General features: G+C 32.0%; 2 protein-coding genes across 2 annotated transcripts; one reads left to right on the top strand and one right to left on the bottom strand.

The window, feature by feature from the left end:
* On the top strand, positions 2,610-4,481 carry LOC109355724 (60S ribosomal protein L24-like). The gene is made up of 5 exons (XM_019598917.1): positions 2,610-2,731; positions 3,271-3,346; positions 3,464-3,565; positions 3,786-3,934; positions 4,127-4,481. Exons 1-5 carry the CDS (start codon positions 2,721-2,723, stop codon positions 4,278-4,280), a joined length of 492 nt encoding a protein of 163 aa, XP_019454462.1. The 5' UTR covers positions 2,610-2,720; the 3' UTR covers positions 4,281-4,481.
* LOC109357311 (F-box protein PP2-A15-like) lies at positions 5,804-14,508 on the bottom strand. Its single transcript, XM_019601187.1, has 3 exons — positions 14,194-14,508; positions 7,118-7,236; positions 5,804-6,696 (listed from the first exon to the last, which is right to left on the bottom strand). Exons 1-3 carry the CDS (start codon positions 14,506-14,508, stop codon positions 6,234-6,236), a joined length of 897 nt encoding a protein of 298 aa, XP_019456732.1. The 3' UTR covers positions 5,804-6,233.

The raw sequence follows: 21,252 nt of genomic DNA, 5'->3' as shown, positions 1-21,252 counted from the left end.
TTTGTTTGGTGTTTCTTGTTTCTTGTCTTGTGTATTCTCATATGGATAATTATTTTTGTCATTCAAAATATTCATAATTTTTGTTTTAATTCTTATAATTTATCTATTTTGGGATTTGGTCGTTATATATTTCAAAATTTTGATTTTAGTCCCTCGAAATGATAGATTACACAATCTTATTATCATTCTAAGTAAAAAAAATTATTTTTAAAATTTAAGTTCCTCTTCTTCAGCGACCATCCATGAAAATTTAGAATGTAGAAACCTTACCATGTTTTCATGGTTAATCTTCTAATTAATTTCTATATTCATATTAGGAGTTTGAGTAACTTAATATTCATGTCTCTAAAAATGAGTGATTTTAGTAGACATTTGATCACATTGAAGAATACTCTTTTACTAATTAGAGGACCAATATTTTATACTACCAAAAAATACAAAATTATGATTAAAGTAATTACTCATGGATTGAGATCTTGGGTTAAGTACTTGATAAAAAAGATTATCCTTCACATATGATAATTATGGTTGAAACCTTGAAAACAGAAAAATTAGAACAAAAAAAATAGTTAGAGTCCAAGGAGTTAAGAGCTGGAAAGATAAGTGCTTATGCTATATGATTGGACTCTATATATAAAAAATGAACTAATAAATGAAGAAAATCGGTAAAAGATATTATGCATGAGCGTAGTTTTTTTGTACTATAAAGGATATCTTCTTATTTTTTGTTTAAGAAATTAATTTCTTTAGGATACGTGATTGTCTATTTTAATAAGTGTTGCTCCTAGAAATATATAATTGATCTTTTAGTCTTTTTAAAAATTTAGTAAGATTATATAAACTAATGTATTTATTTTTGGTATATTTGGTGTCGGAGGGTAGTTTGAAATATGTGATTAATTTTGTTATATTCTTAGTACCTGAAAGAGACTTTAGGAAGGTACCTCAACATCCTTGACAAATGTTTATATAAGTAATAAAAAAAATAGGGAAAATAAATAAAATATATGGCTTATGACAAAAGTGATTCCTTATCCTTTTTCTTTGACATCACCAAAAGTTGTCCTTCAACATGCTTCACCCAATTATTTTATCAACTTGTCATTGAACTAGTTTTTTAGTTTTGACCATCAAAATATTGTGCCTATTGTAACCTTATTGCTAAAATGAGATCAAGTGTTATTAAATTAGATAAGAAAACTTGTCCATTAAAATATGATTCTGTTCTAAAGGAATTCAGATATTTTGTTTAGAGCACAATCGAATGGCTAGAAAAATTTTGAAACTAATTTATTTGGGAAATATATAAATTAGTAAACAAAATGGTAAATTTTTAAGTTCATTGTCAAATCTCAGGAAAAGAAAAGAACACTATGGACATGCAGTAGAAACAATTAAGTTGTAGTAGGGTAGGGGCATAGGGAATTTCCGGTAGAGCAGTGAAATGTGTATAGATAGAAAAGAACACGAATGACAAAAGCATTTTGTTGGACACTCGAATAAGAAGATTTGAAAACAACAATGATTTTTCTATTGTCACCTAGGAACATCATGAAGAGCATGCATCAACCACGAGTCATCCCAAGGGAGTCATAAGATAGTCTGATGGTGAAGAGTGACCTTAAAGAATGAAGTGTAGGAGGTTATGAGTTCGAGTCTCACCATCAACAAATTTTTTTGAAGTTATAAGGTGATTTAATGGTTAGGTTGAATGAGGTTGAGGATGTAGTTCCACCCACAACAAAATACTAACATACTAACAATTACCGATAAAAAAACTACGAGTCATCTTAGTTGTTTTCAACCATAATAACTCCAGCCCACTTGTTTGATGTTCGACAATATGATTAAGGAGTATTGAAGCTATCTCCCATCTAATACATGATTAACTTGTTTTAAAATTAAAAAACAATATATCAATCAATTAAAAAACATATTTATGAATTTTTAAAAATATGAAAAAATCATATGACCTAATGTCTTCACTTGAAACTTGAAAAGCCACACACAACACCATTGATTGAAGGCATTAGCATAATTGTTAAGATTTATTTGAAATATGTTTATAATGAATGAGAGAATATAATGTTATATATTACAATTTGTATCAATTAGAAACATTATGTGAGTATTGGGTTCATGGTAGGTGTAAAAGAATTTAAAATCACATTCTTTAATAATATATTAATAGTCATTTATTATTAACACAATGCACGAATAATGGTCAAATTTTGTTAACAATTTCTCTTATATTTATTATATGTCATTTATTTCAGTAACCAAAATAATGTAAAAAAGTATGAATTGATGATAATATTTAATCTATGCATTATGAGCTTATATTACATTATGTCTAAGTTATACATGTTAATTACCATTAATATAAGAGTGAATATCTATGCGTTATCAATGTATAAATTTATACATAGTTAATAAATTATTCATTTCTACTATTTATTTGAAGTAAATATAATAAAACATAAATGATGAATGATAAAATAATAGTATATAAAACTCTTACATTACTGGTGCATACATTTATTTATCTCGATTTAATTTTGGGTTGGTTTGTTGTTGTAGACACCGAGTGGGCCTAGAATGGTGTTTGATTTGGGCCCAAACAAATAAGAGAGATCCTAACGAAGTGGTTATAGATAGCTGAGTTGAGATTCTAGGGTTTCTTCGTTCAGCTTGAAGAAGAAGTAGCAGCAGCCGAAGCCATGGTTCTCAAGTACGTTTCATATTCAATCTCCATCTTCTTCTATATTCAATTCTTATTCTTATAAATTCTTTTTCGATTGTTCATGCCATAATTTAAAACCTTAATTTCGTATTCAGAATTTCATTTGTAAATTCTAAAATGACAAGTATGTTGAACATTTGTATACTGTTGTTTATTGATCTAGGTTTTGCTTCTTAATAAGGAATTTGCACTTCGAAATTGAGTTTAGAAATGTGTGTTTTTTGTTACTGAGTTTTCAGTAATTTATTGAACACAACTTTTAAGATATTGATAAGTTGAAATCCTGAGAACGTAGTTATGTGTGCGGGTATGAGTACTTGGTAATGTAATTTATCAGTTTTTACATTAATTTTATGAGACATTGTTTACGATGAACCGATGAGTGGTTCTCAGAGTAATTGAGAGAATTATGTAATTACAGTTGAGAATGATTCATCTTGAACTGATCGGCGTATTTAGCATTAAATTGTTATAGTCTCGATAGTCGCTATAAATCTAATAATTTGTATTTGATATTGCTATGTCAGGACTGAACTTTGCCGATTCAGTGGTGCTAAGATCTACCCAGGGAGAGGCATCAGATTTATTCGTGGTGACTCACAGGTGATTTAATTGTGTTGTACTTTAAATATTTGCCTGTGGATGCGCCACTTTCTCGGATGTGTTCATTATTTCATTATTAGTTGTTGATGTCGGGGTTTCTGTCTGTTGATTCAACAGGTGTTCCTCTTTGTGAACTCAAAATGCAAGAGATACTTCCACAACCGTTTGAAGCCATCGAAGCTCACCTGGACTGCCATGTTTAGGAAGCAACACAAGAAGGTGATTATTTAATTGAAAGCTTTTGTAATAATGATTTAACAATTAAGATATATGAGTCAAGCATAAATCTTTTCTTCGGCCATTTAAAAGAAGAATTGCCATTAATGAAACTTGTTAGAAGTTGAAAATGTTGTTGTACACCTTGTATTGAGTGATTCTGGTATTCCACCACTGATTGCATGCATGTTGATTTACCTTGTGCTTGAATATGGTGTGTTAGGATGCTGCTCAAGAAGCTGTGAAGAAGAAGCGTCGTGCTACCAAGAAGCCATACTCTAGATCCATTGTTGGTGCTACTTTGGAAGTTATTCAGAAAAGAAGAACCGAGAAACCAGAAGTTCGAGATGCTGCAAGGGAAGCCGCTCTTCGGTGTGTTTTCCTTCATCTACTGTTTGATTGCTATTGTTTGACCCGCTTTCCTAATTTTGTTACACACCCTTATTTTGCTTACATTAATCTTATAACCTCATCTTATTCAATATGATATTTTACCAATTCGTGACTTTTTGCGTAAAAGCATGTACAGGATCTAACTATCTGAATATCCACAATGATTTGCAGTGAAATTAAGGAGAGAATCAAGAAGACCAAGGACGAGAAGAAGGCTAAAAAGGCAGAAGTAACTGCCAAGTCACAAAAGACGGGCAAGGGTAACGTTTCAAAGGGCGCAGCTTCTAAAGGTCCCAAGCTTGGTGGCGGTGGTGGGAAACGCTAAGCTCCTAGTTTACTTCTTTTTTTGTCTACCATTTATAGAGTTTCGAAACTTCTGCACTCAGTATATTTTACTTGCTTGATTAATCTTTTTATTTCACTGTTTTGTCAAACCTGTGTTTTTGAAGCTTTAGATTACCGGGTAATTGATTGAATTTTGCAAGCTTTGCTAATTTCATCTTAACATGATCCATCCTTTATATTCTTCTTTTATCTTTCGTAGTTACTCTGGATGTGATGTGTTGAGTTGTTTGGTACGTTTTATTTGAAGTTGCCTTCATTATTAGGCTTTGCCTAAAACCATAGGATGTAGGAAACCCAAACCACTAGTTTTGTAATTGTTCGTTAGTTCACTGACCCAAAATATAGTCTCTAATTACCAAATAAACATTTCTTTTACCCCAATTGATGACTAAACCTCGTACTCCAAAAATCTCTAATTTAAGGTATAAGGCTTTAGTCCTCTCCATCTTTGTCCAATTCTAGGCTTGTTGTCAAATGTTTCACGAGTGGAATTTGTGGAACTATATCCTAACCGTACCACATATAACACTCCACTATCTAACCAGCCTAAGTAGTTCTGAATTTGATACTTACTCAATTTAAATTTGTAGAGCAATCCAATGTGGGGTAACTAAGTTAATGAATTTAAATGTTGGGATAGATTCAAAGACATCTTACTCATGAATTTATCTTAAAGTTGAGTTTTTTTTGCTAAACTTTATACCAGTTTTGTAGAGAGAGCAAACCCACTTTTATCACATTGAATTGGTCAACAGGATTAGATCCAATATCCATCACCATTTAGTAATTGCAATTCTTTTCTTGGATAGATAATACAGTCACTATGCTATTGTCTTTAATTGGTGAAGAAACTATAATATTACATCTCAGTTTAAATATGTAGTAACAATATTTTTTCAACAATTTAAGTGAGTGACACATGTAACATTACTCTAAGAAAGCTGAAAGTTTAAAAAGCATTTGGCTTGAATTTCGAGAGGGAGGGGATTTCATATATAGTAAAATAAGATATAAAAGAAAAGAGAACCTTACAGTAAAATCAGATGCCCCATGCATTGCACTCTTCAGTAGGACTTGTGATTGATAAAAAATAAATTTAATAATTAATTTTATTGTATTTTAGTCAAATAGAAGACTATCACAAATAATGAAACAAAAAATGTGACAATCCTTTTTTTTTTTTGAAAAAAAAGATGTATACATTGGTAAGAGTTTTTTACACTGATTGCATTATCATCATTCATTTTCAACCAAAGGGGAGATGATAAATTCATTGTATATAAATCTTTAAGAGGCTAAGTCCCAATCCATAACAAAATAACACTGAAATGGAAACTACATGTTACAAATTAGGGCTTAAGCATACGAGAAAATTCGAATCCAAGAGACTAATCTATTAGATGAGATAACGTCATAGCTTAAATATTTATATCATATTGAGTTTGATTATTTTACACCCTGACATATCAACAATAACAATATGATGGTTGAGAAGACTACGGAGAATCAAAATCCACTTCTTAATATTTTACTTACAAGAGGGTAAAATAAAATTGACCTAAAATATCTCTTTTACCCCGCAGAAAATTGTGTCAATCACTGATAGAATGCACAAAACATCAGGTGAGGAAAATCTACTATTACATTGAATAGGGCAATAAAAAAAAGTATCAGCAAAGCTTGTTTACCCGTTTGTTTATCAATATCATCTGACAAAGGTATATACAATATGGAACAGACTAAATAAAATACATACAAATGATTATCACATAAAAACTATAGAGGACACATACCAATGAAAATGTAAATCCCAGCAAAGATGACATCCTCCAAATCCTCTATTTCTTTCACAAGGGTAACTTGTATGATAGACCCCAACATAGTGTTCTAGGATGTCTGAGATCACTAGAGAAATTCACTACTCTGTGCGCGGCTACTTCATGATGCCGCTTCTTTTGCGCTCTCTCAAACCTGTGGGTATAATAAATACAGAATCTACACAAAGCCCACCTTTAGAGTGTGTACAATCAATCTGTTTCATGGAGAATCTAACTTCAGTTATAGGTTCTGATCCATTTACTATAAACTCACCCACCTTGTAATCTACCCAGTTTCTGCGCTTATGATCACCATAGGCATCAATCTGTACAGTTTCATCCAAGAAGTACTCACTGGTTGATCGCTGACCATTTGAAGTAGAGAATTCAAACCTCACCGGTTTTATATCCCAGCCATGGGTCTGTTCATAATTGCATACGCGGCGTCCAAGCCTTTTGGAAAACCGTCCAAGGTGAATCCTAAAGGAGAGAGTATAAGTATCAGCAGGAAATGGAAACTTGACTTCCCCGTCTACTTCAAACCACCATATTTCCTGCAGATATGCTACAATATTGAACCTGAAATAAATGAATAGAAAGAATGTAATGCAATAAATACTCAGAACAGAAAGCTGACAGATTAAGCAAAGCATCAAGCTTAAGAACGCTACAGTTTGCAAAGGGAAGCACAAATAGCATATATGATATAAGCAGTAAGTTGGGATAATTTAAGTATGGAGTGACATTGAGAATTACACTGAGTGCTTCTTGGATTATAATCTCACAGCTTATAATCACAATTTAAAAAACACAATCTATACCAAACACGTACAAGTTTTGTGTGTCCGAATAATATAAAACAGTGAGTGCAACCAAATAATCTTGAGGCTCTAGTCTAGAGCATATAAAAGCAACTTTCTAATGTGAGGTGAACTGAATTTAGTAAGCCAACACAAGGAACAAGGCCATTTTCAGATAAGTCAAGGTTTAGGCATGTAACCTAGATTCTTCAGTAGGAATCCAAGTCCAGTATCTGCGATCATCAATTCCAGTAATTGACATGGCTTTTGCAGAAATTGACATGCAAACCCTTCCCGTGACCTTGTGCAGCCACACTTCCTGCAAAAAACTCCACCATCATCATGATGCGAAAAATCCAACAAATCAAACCAAAAGTCCCAATTAACTTAAAGATAACAAAATGAAAAATTAGTCCTCCAAGGATACAAGTGTCACCAACCCAGGTCTTTAAAAGAAAAGTGTAACCAAATAAGAGTCTCTTTAGCAACACTAACTTATAGCTTATTTGATAGATTATAGCTTATTGACCAAAGTCAAAATCTTCTCAAGCTATTTGTTAAACAAGAAAAAACAACAGAAAACAAGAGATGGTAGCTTTTGCAAAGGGAGATTGCAACTTTTGAAAGCTAACTTTTGGAAAGCTATTTCAAGTAGCTTTCCATAAGCTATATGCTGGTGTTTCCAATAAAATATTTCCTCTAATTTTTCATATAATCTCATTTTTACTCAAACCAATATCATATTACAAGTGCTTTCATTTGACAAATTTCATCCCCTTGTTTTGCAAAATAGCTTTTATTCAATAAGTTAGCTACACCAACTATACACTTTTAGCTACAATTTCATAACACTAAGTTTGTTTCATATTCTTTTTACAATGATGTTTCCTATCCAACAAAAGAGACTGTTAAACTTAATTCACTCTCATGAATTCATCTCTTGCAGGATGCCAGGTAGTGACTCAATTGTTGCAGATTCCAAGCTCTGGAAGCATGAGGTAGCAGCATTGGTTGGAAGCTTGGTCACCTCAACCAACTCAGTGAATCGTGGCACAGGTCTTTCCATCAAGACAAAAGGCATGATGGTTCAACATAAAGTTAATCCCTTCCCTGTATCTCAATACATTAACACATCATCCTTGGAACATCATGGAAGACCAAAATTCGATCATGAATTCAAGGACATAGACAAATGCTATTCCCTTTCTCCTTGGACCGAATGTGATCAACAATCAGGAGTCCAGGGCGTAAAGAAAGTTACTGAGCGATTGTGCCTTAGTTGTCAAGCAACTTGTGTTTATTCAATAGGGATTTTATTGCTTTGTATTTTAAATGTAATTTTTGTTCTTATAATTCTGTTTTAGTTAGTTAGGAAGGTTGTTGAGGATCAACCTATATATGTCGGTTATTTTCCTTTTCATTGTATCACTTTCAATTGCAATCTAATAAAAGTTTAAGCTTCAAGCTTTTCTCTCCATATTCTTCTTCTTTTCGTTTCTTGGCATACAAGATACATCAATGGGGTTATGTTTTCTAAGATGGTATCAGAGCACCAATTGATGCTCTGTTGCGCATTCCCCTACTCTGATATTCAGTCATCCTTCCTTTACCTCTCTTATTTTTCTTTTTCTCTTTTGATATATCATGACAAGCTCGGTTACTTTAGTCAATCCCCTCAATGATCCCTTGAGTCCCTATTATATGAGTCCAAATGAAAATCCTGGAATAGGATTGGTATCCCCTCCATTAACGGGAACCAACTATCATTCATGGTCAAAAGCCATGATGATGGCTCTAAAGACTAAGAATAAGTTGCAATTCATAGATGGATCTCTTCCAAAACCAAGCACAGTAGACCCTGCATTTGCAGCATGGGACAGATGTAATACCCTTGTGCTCTCATGGATCAACCATTCAATAGACAAGACAATCCTGCAAAGCATCCTTTGGTTAGACACCTCTCTGGAAGTTTGGCAGGATCTGAAGGAGAGATACTATCAAGGTGATGAGTTTAGAATATGTGATTTGCAAGAACGAATTTATAGTGCAAGACAGGGAAATTTGTCCATAGACGCCTATTACACACACCTAAAAGGTTTATGGCAAGAACTAGATAATTTCAGACCCTTGCCTTCATGTCCAGTGCAGTGTGACTCTAATCTTGCCGTTCTTGTTAGATCCTACAGAGAAAATGACTATGTCATCAGATTCTTAAGAGGTTTAAATGAAAATTACTCTGCTGTTAGATCTCAAATCATGCTTATGGATCCTTTACCATCCATAAACAAAACATTCTCTCTTCTTAGTCAGCAAGAAAGGAAGTTCCTGGATGCAAATGAGCAATTCGATGATACAAGGATTCTTGCCAAAACCTCTAGTGAGAATACTGGTGGACCAAAATCCAAAGGAAGAGGTTTTGGAACCTTCAATAATGACAGTATAGGAAAAGGTTCTATGAGCAATGGAGGAAGAGGAAGAGGTAGGTATGACAGAAAATTTTGCTCTTATTGTAACAAGGTTGGGCACATGGTTGATACCTGTTACAAGAAGCATGGATTTCTCCCTCACTACAAGAAGAACAACAATGTTAATAACATTGTCAATTGCAATGAAGAAAGTGATCAAGACAGCAAAGAAAGCATAGGAGTCTTCACTGCTGATCAACATAAAGCCATTCTGGCTATGATCAAAGAACCTGGCAATCATCAAGTTAATCAAGTCACAAATCAAGTTACCAATGTTGATTCTCTAAGTCAAGGTAACCCTCAACTCATGACTTGTGGTGCTGGATCAAAGGATTGGGTTCTTGATACAGGAGCAACTGATCATGTTTGCTTCTGCTTATTAGAATTCCAATCCTTCAAGAAAATAGATCCAATTCAAATTAGATTGCCTAATGGAAATAATGTTGTGAGTGACATTGCAGGAACTGTTTTCTTTTCAAATGACTTGTGCTTAAGCAATGTTCTCTACATTCCTAACTTCAGTTTTAATCTAATTTCGATTTCTAGATTAACCTCTGCACTTAACTGCAAGTTAACTTTCACCAACACCAAATGTGTGATGCAGGAAGAGTCCACATTGAGGATGATTGGTGCAGCTGAGGCAAAAGAGGGTTATACATCATTAGTGCTAAGAATTTGCATTACAATTTCAATTGATTAGTTAACAATTTTGAGAAAACGGGAACTAATAAATCTGGCAACTATGACTTGTGGCATATGAGACTTGGTCATCCCTCCAATGCCAAGCTTACCATATTAAGTAAAGTGTTTTCCTTCATAGACAATAAATTCAATAATGAACCATGTAATATTTGTCATTGTGCTAAACAAAGAAAGCTATCTTTCCATGACAGTAATAACAAATCTGCTCACATATTTGATCTCATTCACATGGACATATGGGGCCCTATTTCTGTCCCATCCATCCTAGGACATAGATATTTCCTTATTGTTGTAGATGATAAATCTAGGCACACTTGGTTGTTCTTTATGAAGGCCAAATCTGAGACTTCTATTCTTGTTCAATCTTTTGTTAATATGGCTGAAAATCAGTTTGACAGTAAGATAAAAACCATAAGGTCTGATAATGGACCCGAGTTCAGATTGGAGAATTTCTATAACTCCAAAGGGATCATTCATCAAAAAAGTTGTGTTGAAACCCCTCAACAAAATGGAATTGTTGAGAGAAAACATCAACATATACTAGGGGTGACTAGGGCCCTTATGTATCAATCATCCTTACCAAAATGTTTTTGGAATTATGATGTTGCTCATGCTGTATATTTGATAAATAGACAACCATCTCTTTTACTTAATAAGAAATCTCCCTATGAGATTCTTTACAATCAAGAGCCTAATTTTTTAAATCTTAAAGTCTTTGGTTGTTTGTCTTTTGCCTCTACTCTCACTAATAACAAAAAGAAACTTGATCCTAGAGCTAGAAAATGTGTGTTCCTTGGGTTCAAGCATGGTGTAAAGGGATATGCAATGTTTGATTGCATGAATAAAGAAACCTTTTTATCTAGGAATGTTAGTTTTTATGAAACTGTTTTTCCCTTTGATGATAGTAAGAATATAGTAAGGGAAGACAATGATGTGTCTCTGCCTACATCCTCCTTTAGCATTAAGGATCATTATCTTGACCATGATATGAGCCATGAACCCAATTATCAGAATGAACCTCCCACAATGGAAGGTAATGATGATCATCCTTTGGATACTGAAGATCACCTACTAAGCCAACATGACGAGTCCATTGATTATAGCAGTAATGCCAATATTGACTTAAGAAGATCCTCTAGACAAAGGAATGCTCCTAATTATTTAAAGGACTACCATTGCTCCTTAGGAACCAATGCCTCCTGTGTAAGTAAGAAAGCTGTCAAATATCCTCTATCCAATGTGTTGTCCTATGAGAGATTATCCACCAACCATAGAAACTATGCTTTAGCCATTAGCTCCAATACTGAGCCTGAGAGTTATACTGAGGCAATCCAACATCAACATTGGATTGATGCTATTGATACAGAGTTAAAGGCCCTCGAGAAAAACAACACTTGGATTTTGACAGATCTCCCTAGTGATAAGAAAGCTATAGGGTGTAAATGAGTTTTCAAAATAAAGTATAAGGCTGATGGAAGTATAGAGAGATACAAGACTAGACTAGTGGCTAAAGGATACACCCAAACTGCAGGGATTGACCACATTGACACCTTTAACCCAGTCATTAAAATGACCACCATTAGAACCATTATTGCTCTTGCTGCCATAAGGAATTGGTACCTTTATCAATTAGATGTTAACACTGCCTTTCTTCATGGTGATTTAGTTGAAAAAGTTTACATGAAACCTCCCCCTAGCCTAAACATACCTAATCCTTCTCTTGTTTGCAAACTAGAGAAATCTCTATATGGTCTAAAACAGGCAAGCAAGCAATGGAATGCCAAACTCACTACTGTTTTAGTTCAAAATGAGTACATTCAGTCTAGAGCAGACTACTCCTTATTTACCAAAATAAATACCAATAGCTATACTATAATTCTTGTATATGTAGATGATCTTGTTGTTGCAGGAAATGACCTTGATAAGATAAACTCTATAAAGAATATTCTTGACAGAAAATTCAGCATCAAAGATCTTGGCATACTTAAGTATTTTTTAGGAATTGAAGTGGCAAGAAAGTAAGGATGGAATAAGCCTCTGTCAAAGGAAGTATGCCCCCGACATACTTCAAGAATCAGGTTTGCTTGCTGGAAAATATTCCACTACTCCTATGGACAACAATGTTAAACTTCATAGCACTTTAGGTAATCTGCTCTCTGAGATAACTTCCTATAGAAGACTCATTGGTAAGTTGGTTTATCTTACTCATACAAGACCTGAAATATCTTTCTCTGTTTAGCCATTTGAGCCAATTTTTGGCTGCTCCTACTATTGATCATTTTAGAGCTACCATAAGAGTTTTGAAATATATCAAGGGTTCTCCAGGCAAAGGTCTCTTTTATCCCACTGAAACCACCATCTCTTTAAAAGGCTTCAGTGATTCTGACTGGGCTTCTTGTATTGATACAAGAAGATCAGTTACTGGTTTTTGCTTTTTTCTTGGAGAATCCTTGATTAGTTGGAAAAGCAAGAGACAAAAGACTGTTTCTAGATCTTCTGCAGAGGCAGAGTACAGAGCTTTGGCTCTTACTAGTTGTGAAGGCCAATGGCTCCTATACCTTCTCAATGACTTACAATTAAGTCATATTGGTCCTATTATTTTATACTATGATAATCAATTTGCTCTTCACATAGCTGCTAATCCTGTGTTTCATGAGAGGGCCAAACACATAGAGATTGATTGTCATTATGTTAGAGACAAAGTCTCAAATGGTGTTGTTCATCTCTTACCCATTGCTAGCTGTGATCAAGTGGCAGATATATTTACAAAGGCTCAACCTCCAAGGATTTTTCTTAGTAATCTTTCCAAGCTGGGGTTGTGGGATATACACACTCCAGCTTGTGGGGGTGTTAAACTTAATTCACTTTCATGAATTCATTTCTTGCAGGATGCCAGGTAGTGACTCAATTGTTGCAGATTCCAAGCTCTGGAAGCATGAGGTAGCAGCATTGGTTGGAAGCTTGGTCACCTCAACCAACTCAGTGAATCGTGGCACAGGTCTTTCCATCAAGACAAAAGGCATGATGGTTCAACATAAAGTTAATCCCTTCCCTGTATCTCAATACATTAACACATCATCCTTGGAACATCATGGAAGACCAAAATTCGATCATGAATTCAAGGACATAGACAAATGCTATTCCCTTTCTCCTTGGACCGAATGTGATCAACAATCAGGAGTCCAGGGCGTAAAGAAAGTTACTGAGCGATTGTGCCTTAGTTGTCAAGCAACTTGTGTTTATTCAATAGGGATTTTATTGCTTTGTATTTTAAATGTAATTTTTGTTCTTATAATTCTGTTTTAGTTAGTTAGGAAGGTTGTTGAGGATCAACCTATATATGTCGGTTATTTTCCTTTTCATTGTATCACTTTCAATTGCAATCTAATAAAAGTTTAAGCTTCAAGCTTTTCTCTCCATATTCTTCTTCTTTTCGTTTCTTGGCATACAAGATACATCAATGGGGTTTTGTTTTCTAAGAGTCTCTTTAGCAACACTAACTTATAGCTTATTTGATAGATTATAGCTTATTGACCAAAGTCAAAATCTTCTCAAGCTATTTGTTAAACAAGAAAAAACAACAGAAAACAAGAGATGGTAGCTTTTGCAAAGGGAGATTGCAACTTTTGAAAGCTAACTTTTGGAAAGCTATTTCAAGTAGCTTTCCATAAGCTATATGCTGGTGTTTCCAATAAAATATTTCCTCTAATTTTTCATATAATCTCATTTTTACTCAAACCAATATAATATTACAAGTGCTTTCATTTGACAAATTTCATCCCCTTGTTTTGAAAAATAGCTTTTATTCAATAAGTTAGCTACACCAACTATACACTTTTAGCTACAATTTCATAACACTAAGTTTGTTTCATATTCTTTTCACAATGATGTTTCCTATCCAACAAAAGAGACTAATCCTTTCGAGACATAAAGATCACACGAATTAGGTTTGTCTCTATCAACAAAGCTTCTTCATTAGGATCCATGTATAAGGAACCAATCATCTACTTTAAATCTATCATATTTAAAACATCAACAATTAAGACCTTAGAAACAACACTTATATGTTTGGAACATGAAATTGAGAAATTATAATAACGAAAACTAACCTTGTTACCATCATGAAATGGTAGCGGACGAGATAGCAATGCAAAAATGTCTTTCATGGACAAATTTTGATACCTCTGATGAGGAGGCATTATTATATCCAACAATTGTTGATAGTTACACGGTAATTTACTTTCCCATACCGAATTCGACGAAGCGGCACCGCGAAACGCTCGATTGAGGCGCGCCAAATTGCAAATCTCCGGCGGAGTAAGGTGAGGGAGAACACCGGCGACGCAACTCTCCGGTATGTCACCGAGGTTCGAACCGGCGGCGGCGGAAGCGGTGGTGGAAGCGGTGGAGAGCGAAGCTCCCATTCCGTTGAAGGAAGGAAAATGATTCAGGACATGGTGGTGGTGATTATGCCACGTGGAAGTGTGAATGGAAGAGAATAAATGAAGGAAAAGTAGCGTTTGGGAGTAGTGATAGTTTGGTAATAATTTTCCGATAAAATAGGGATGGTAGCTGAAAATGATATTTGGACTTTGGTTGCATAATACAGTTGCATTGCAATTACTAGTGAGTATGGACCTGATCGAGTCGGATAATGTCTATTCCTTATCTTACCTTAAATATTAGTTGTGTTATTTTTGAACTCAAAATGCCAATCTAATCACATTTGAACCTGAATATCACTCTATTATGTCATTTTATATAATGTTTTATAAATATTATTACTTATTATTATTATTATTATGTATATGTAATCTGATATATGAAATGATATATGTCTATATTTTGTTGGTTATGTATATATGATGAAAAAGTAAGAGACTCAATGATTTTTTGAGCAAAAAAAAATGTCATTACTTAATACATAGTTAAATAGATGCACACAAACAAGAGATATGAGTGACATATGAGATGAGTTGGGTTAAGTCATATTTGTTCCTTACTCGACTCTAAATTTTATTCAAGTCTAATTTTTTAATACAATCTCAACTCCAAACTTGATAAAACCATATTCTGACTTGATATCTAGCCAAATCGAGTCAGTGATAAGATCAGATCCCACTCACCACTGATTTCAATTACTAATGGTAATATGGGAATTCTACTAGGCCTGCCTCATATAAATTTAATTTATTTGCTTTTCTTTTAGCAGTTTACATGTTAAGTCAGTGAGCGTTTCGGTTCTTCTGACCTACTAGTCTAGTGTTTTAAAAAAGATAAATAATTAAAATAGTTTATGATAGAATATGATTTGATATCGTCAAAAAAATTAACATGTAATATTATTTATTCAAGATATATAAAAGTTTCTTTTTTCTCTTAGAACTATTTTGTTTTTATGTAATTTTTTCAATATTTTATGTAGATGACTTGTTACAATTTTTAAAATTGGCATTGTATGAGAATTTGTCTAATAAATGTAAACGACCACGTTTGCTCTCACTTTTAATATGCGGCCATTGTGTGGATGTATACTAAATAAATCAGATAACTTATTCTTCTATTACCAATTATTACAATTAGTGTTATTAACATGTCATTACTACTAATGACAAGTCAATTCAATTAACGATTTACTAATTAAACTGCATATTTATAAGAGTATATATATATAACTATTCACATGAGAACAATGCTCTATTGTTAAAAATGAGAACATTTAATATAATATTATTAAATTTTGATTGAACGTTAAGATTAAAAAATAGATGTATATAACTATGATGTTACCAATATTTTTAAACTTTAAAACAAGATAATTCATTTCAATATTTTTGTTGAAAACTAGTCAATTTTTACTTGTTCAAACAAGTATAACAGCATGACAGGTCTACTTGTTGTACTATACTAGCATGGGTTAGAATTTCTAGTTTTTCCAGTTAAAATCTCTAAAAATTAATTTGAAATCTTTAAAACATAATTTGGAATGAGAGAAGATATAATAGATTCTAATATTGAAATTCTTTTATAATTTATGATGTATTTATTTATTCTCATGCCAGATTTGTAAAGTATGTGTTTATGCTGCTGTAGGAGACCCTGGTAAGTTACTGAATACTGATTGATCAACTCCCACATATTTAATGAGTTGAAGTTTCTTAAAGTATACCAAATGAGGTTGTTTGATTTATGATTTAATGATTATTAGTTCAAATTCTAATAAACAAATTCCTTGCGTATGAGGATAATGTTCGGTAGATACTTCATACATTGTGTCATCATTTGATTTTTAAATTCCGATATGATTATTCTTCGGTTATCGAATATCCTTGATGTATAAAGAAATTTCAAACATGACCATTTTAAGTATCTTGTAAGCTTGATTAAGTGACATTTTCATCATAATTTGGAAAACCAAGCTCAATTTAATCATGTTGCAATAAGTTCCATATACAAGATTCTTATATTTTAGGAAAACTAAGAGACTTCCTACAATTTTCATGAAGAATTCAACATTTGGAAAACTTAAGTTTTCATGGCAACAATGAGATGAGAATTTGATGCTAAACATCATGGCACCAAAAAATATAAACTCATATCTTTTCAGCCAGGTTGAGAACATTATAAAAAGTAAGGCAAACTTGTCCTACTTGCATGTTCTTTGTATGAAGTCTTTAACCTTTTAAAACCGTTATTTAAAACCTTGTCTGTAACATAATAACATCTTTCAATTAGTTGCATCCTCTTGTGAAAAAACAATAGAAATCCTATCACAAAAAGCCCATAAAAGGCATATGAGATAACTAACTCTTCCAAAGTTAGGGATATGGATGACAAAAAAGTCCGACCCGTGGGTACCCGTAGAAATATCCACAACAGGTATCCGTAATAATAGCTTAGAGGCGGGAGCGAGTTTTGTGATACTCGCCCCGTGGGTACCCGCAAATTTATATGTTTAGTTTTTAGTTAAATTTTTATATATATTTATTATTATTTTAAGATTATATATTATACATTTTATTATTATTTCATAATAAATTACACATATTTGACTATGATCATAAATTTATCATATAAATATTATATTATTCATGTTACAATTAAAATTAAAAACTCGTTGTGTACCCGCAAATACTCGATACCCGCACGGGTACTCACAAATATTGCGAGTTTGGGCACGGGAAAGCACTACCCGGGCCCGCCTATGCCCGTTGCCATCCCTAGTTAGAGAATACCCCGATCTAAAAAATCATGCATTAGGAGAGTTGGAACTCATTTTCTCCAGATATCAATATTAGTTTCATTGTTGACGACAATTTCGTATTACTATCTTCTCTAGTTAACATGTGTTGTTACATTACTATTATTGTGATGACAACATTTTTCTTGGCTTATTAGTCATGGTTGGTTTGATGAGAATATCTAGAAGGAAATTAGTGATGGGGCTAATACCCATTTTTGGTTAAACATTTGGGTAGGTCACCAAAGCTTCAAGGAGGTTTATTGTAGATTATTTTCTCTAGCTCAGAATAAACATGCTTTTGTGGGAGACCGTGGTATCTGAACTCATGATGAGTGGTCTTGGGGAATCCAATTGAGAAGAAATCTTTTTGGTAGAGAAGAGACTTTGACGAGAAACCTTCACAATCTCATTTAGAATCACAAGTGCAAGAAAGACATGTTGGAGGTGAGGCTTAGATGCTTCAGGTGGCTATGTGGTCAAATCTTCCTATTTGCCTCAAGTGATTCAAAGTTCTTCTCTTGTAGGTCATACTTTCTTTAAATGTTAGTTAAACTGTGTACTACAAATATCTCTTGTTTTGTTTGGAAGTTGCTTACGAATCAGTTTGCAACTAAAGATGATTTATTTAAAAGGAACATAATTGTGAGGATAGATGAGTTGAATTGTGTGTTTTGCAACCTCCATGTGGATTGGATTGATCATATTTTCAGTTCTTGCAATTTTGTGATAAATGTGTGAAAATATTTCTACTCTTGGTTACATTTGTAAGTTCAGGTTCCTCCCATTATTGTTGAGTTTTTTAACCTTCATGATTCTACTGTTGGCTCTAAGGTGACCAAAGTGTGGAGGATGTTGTGATTTGCTGCAGTGTGGTCTATCTGGACTATGAGAAATGAATCTATTTTTGGGACAAAGAAGTGAGCTTCGTTCATTTATTGGATAGGATTCAGACCAAATCTTAGATCTGATTATCTTCATTTGTAACTTTATCTTCTTTGACTTTTACAAATTAGCGTATGGATCCAATGTACTGTATTGAATCCTCTTGCAAAGAGATCAATTCTTAATCTCCCCTATATTCAGTGGACACCCATTGTGCTCTGTTTAATACAATTTTTCTTATTGAATTGTTTTTATCAATATCTTTACACAGAAATCAATTGACTAATAGATAAATTTTAAAAATAATTAAAAATAAAATAAAATTCATAATTACTTGCAAAAACATAAAAACTAGAGGATTTTATACATTTTTCGAAATCAAAACAATTAATTATCTTTTAATTAATTTCATTAATAGGTATAAAATTAGTTAATTTTTTTATAAAATATAAAGGTTAACTATGTCTCTTATATGCTTCCACTCTATCTCACTATAAAAGTTATAAGAAGAATATATGTATTGAAACATTGTTATTTTAATAAAATGAAAGTGGTGAGTGTGTATTAGTTTTGGAAATCACTTCCAAAACCATGGGTGTATCATCAAGTCATGCTCAACAGCCGCCCTTTTGGACCACTAATATTTAGGGATACTAACTCTATTAAAAAAGAGTAATCACATTTTTTTATAAGAAAAATGTTATATATTTTTGGTATTAAATCCTTATACCAACTAAAAAGTCATATATGTTAATAAAGTACACAATAATTTTTATAAATATGTTAATTATAAATCAATCATTTAAAAGTAAAATATTATTTAATAATATAAACTTTTCTTATCCCATATAAGAGATTTGTAAGAATATATATTTTTTGAGACCACATCCCATATTTTGTGGCACTACATGTGTCATGTGTTATGATTGGTTGAAAAAAATATCTTTAAGTTAAAAATTTAATTATTAAGTATTTTTCTGACCAATCACATCTCATAACATATGAAGTGACACAATATTGTGGGACAGAAGTTGTGGTCCCATACTTTTTTAATGAGAATAAAATATCTCGTGTTGTAAGAAGATAAGTTATCTTATTCAGCCACTAAAATTATGACATGCGTCTTATTTAGCTATTTTCTACAAAAATATTTCTAAAACTAAACAAAATAGTACATATATTATAATTTTATTGGTTAAAAGAGATAAATTATCATTTATTTAAAAAAAATGATAGAAAAGATGAATTAAAGATAAATGGATAAAGAGAAAGCAGATTAACATAGTAAGTACACAATAAGCTTATTGGAGTGACAAATTGTTTGTCTTTCCCACAAGGAGTAACCAAAGTATGAGTAGTATAGAATTCAGTGTACTCTTTAATGTGTTGGAATCCACTTTGTTGTTATCTGTTGAATCTTAGAGGTTTGTGTTTATATACTCTATCCATTTCATTTCTCATGACATAATTTAATAAGGGAATAAAATATTTTCTGGTATACGGAGATAAATTATCTCTTTCGGCCACTAAAATTATTATATTTGTCCTATTTGAACGTTTTTTATAAAATACTTCTAAAATTAAATAAAATAGTACACATGTAATATTTTTATTATCTGTAAAAGATAAGTTATCTCCTGATATGATGAGATATTTTATTCTTATTTAACAAAAAAAATTACTAACTGTACAAATTGATATAATTTGTTTATAATAATTCTATTTAAACTAATGATAATAACTAATATTATTTTTCCTTTAGTCATTGATCTTATATGAAATAATAAATTTTTTTTTTTAATTTATGGTTCAGTTCAAGTGGTTTCTGATTCTCTAGAACCGTAAATCAATCTGATTCTAAATTACTTAATAAAAAAGAACTAAACCATAAATTAAAGTGAACCACATTTTTTAGTTAGATTCAACCAATTTTTTGTTATTTAAATTAGAAATGCTTATGCCTATACTAAGAGCATCCAACAAGTTATTAAACATGGAGTTATAAAGGAGAAACTTTTATTTAAAAAAATCTCCTTCAAACAAGAGTTTTGATTTTTTTTAGTCAAATAAACTTATTTACTATCTTATTATTTCCTCAAAAGATATTACCAAACACACACTAAATCATGACATATTGTCAATAACTGTATGTAGTAGTTAGTGATTGTGTATTATTTTCTTTCTATGAAATGTTTGGTTTTTTTTAATGATAATCACTTTCTATATAATTATTTGATAAAATAAGAAAAAATATAAGGAAGATGGCATAAAACTCTTCTAAACTTCATATATTTTATAATTAGTCATTATAAATTATTTATTCTTCTTAATTATCCATTAAACTTTATCAGTTGATAAAATTGGTTCTTATGTAAATATATTACTAAATTACTATTAAGTTACAACAATATATGTTAATAAGTATTGATATTTTGAAGAAATCACTATCAATATACAAAATTGATTAAGAAGAAGAGGATAAGTAAAATTAAAGGCTAAAAGTGATTAATATAGTAATATTGATATATAGTAATAATATTAAAGTCGAGGTAAAACAAAATGCACTAATTAGAATCTTTCATTGATATTAATCTAATATTATCTTTATGTAAGGACCAATTTTACCAAAAAATAAAGTTTAATTTATAATTAAAAAAAATAGTTCAAAATAGATACTTATAAAATATATAAAGTTTAAAGTGTTTTTATAAATGCTAAAAGTGAAACTATTTTCAGACATTTAACTAAAAATATTGTATCAATTAAGATTTCATAAAATCTTTAAAAGATATAATACTACCTTGTGTTAAACAAAACTTCTAAATTTGGATTCATTCAACTAAAATATGAATAGAGAAAAACTAAATGCTGATGATGCACTTGTATTGTACCCCAGTTTTACACAAAACCTGTGGGTTTCCACATCACAGAGATGCTAAACAAAACCATGGGCACTTTTCTATTAGCACCAACAAAACAAGCTGCATAATAGTGTACATATATTACACTATATACTATAGTTACTATACTATATTATATATAT

Source organism: Lupinus angustifolius, chromosome LG09 (genome assembly GCF_001865875.1).
Source record: "Lupinus angustifolius cultivar Tanjil chromosome LG09, LupAngTanjil_v1.0, whole genome shotgun sequence".
NCBI lineage: Eukaryota > Viridiplantae > Streptophyta > Magnoliopsida > Fabales > Fabaceae > Lupinus > Lupinus angustifolius.
This window is presented reverse-complemented; position numbering and strand designations above follow the sequence as displayed.

Coding starts and splice junctions, on each gene's coding strand:
- LOC109355724 (XM_019598917.1), top strand. Junction 3,347..3,463: donor TTATTCGTGGTGACTCACAG/GTGATTTAATTG, acceptor TTGATTCAACAG/GTGTTCCTCTTTGTGAACTC. Junction 3,935..4,126: donor GCAAGGGAAGCCGCTCTTCG/GTGTGTTTTCCT, acceptor AATGATTTGCAG/TGAAATTAAGGAGAGAATCA.
- LOC109357311 (XM_019601187.1), bottom strand. CDS start 14,508: ATGGGAGCTTCGCTCTCCACCGCTTCCACCACCGCTTCCGCCGCCGCC. Junction 7,237..14,193: donor CATTTCATGATGGTAACAAG/GTTAGTTTTCGT, acceptor AGTTTTTTGCAG/GAAGTGTGGCTGCACAAGGT. Junction 6,697..7,117: donor ATTCCTACTGAAGAATCTAG/GTTACATGCCTA, acceptor CATTTATTTCAG/GTTCAATATTGTAGCATATC.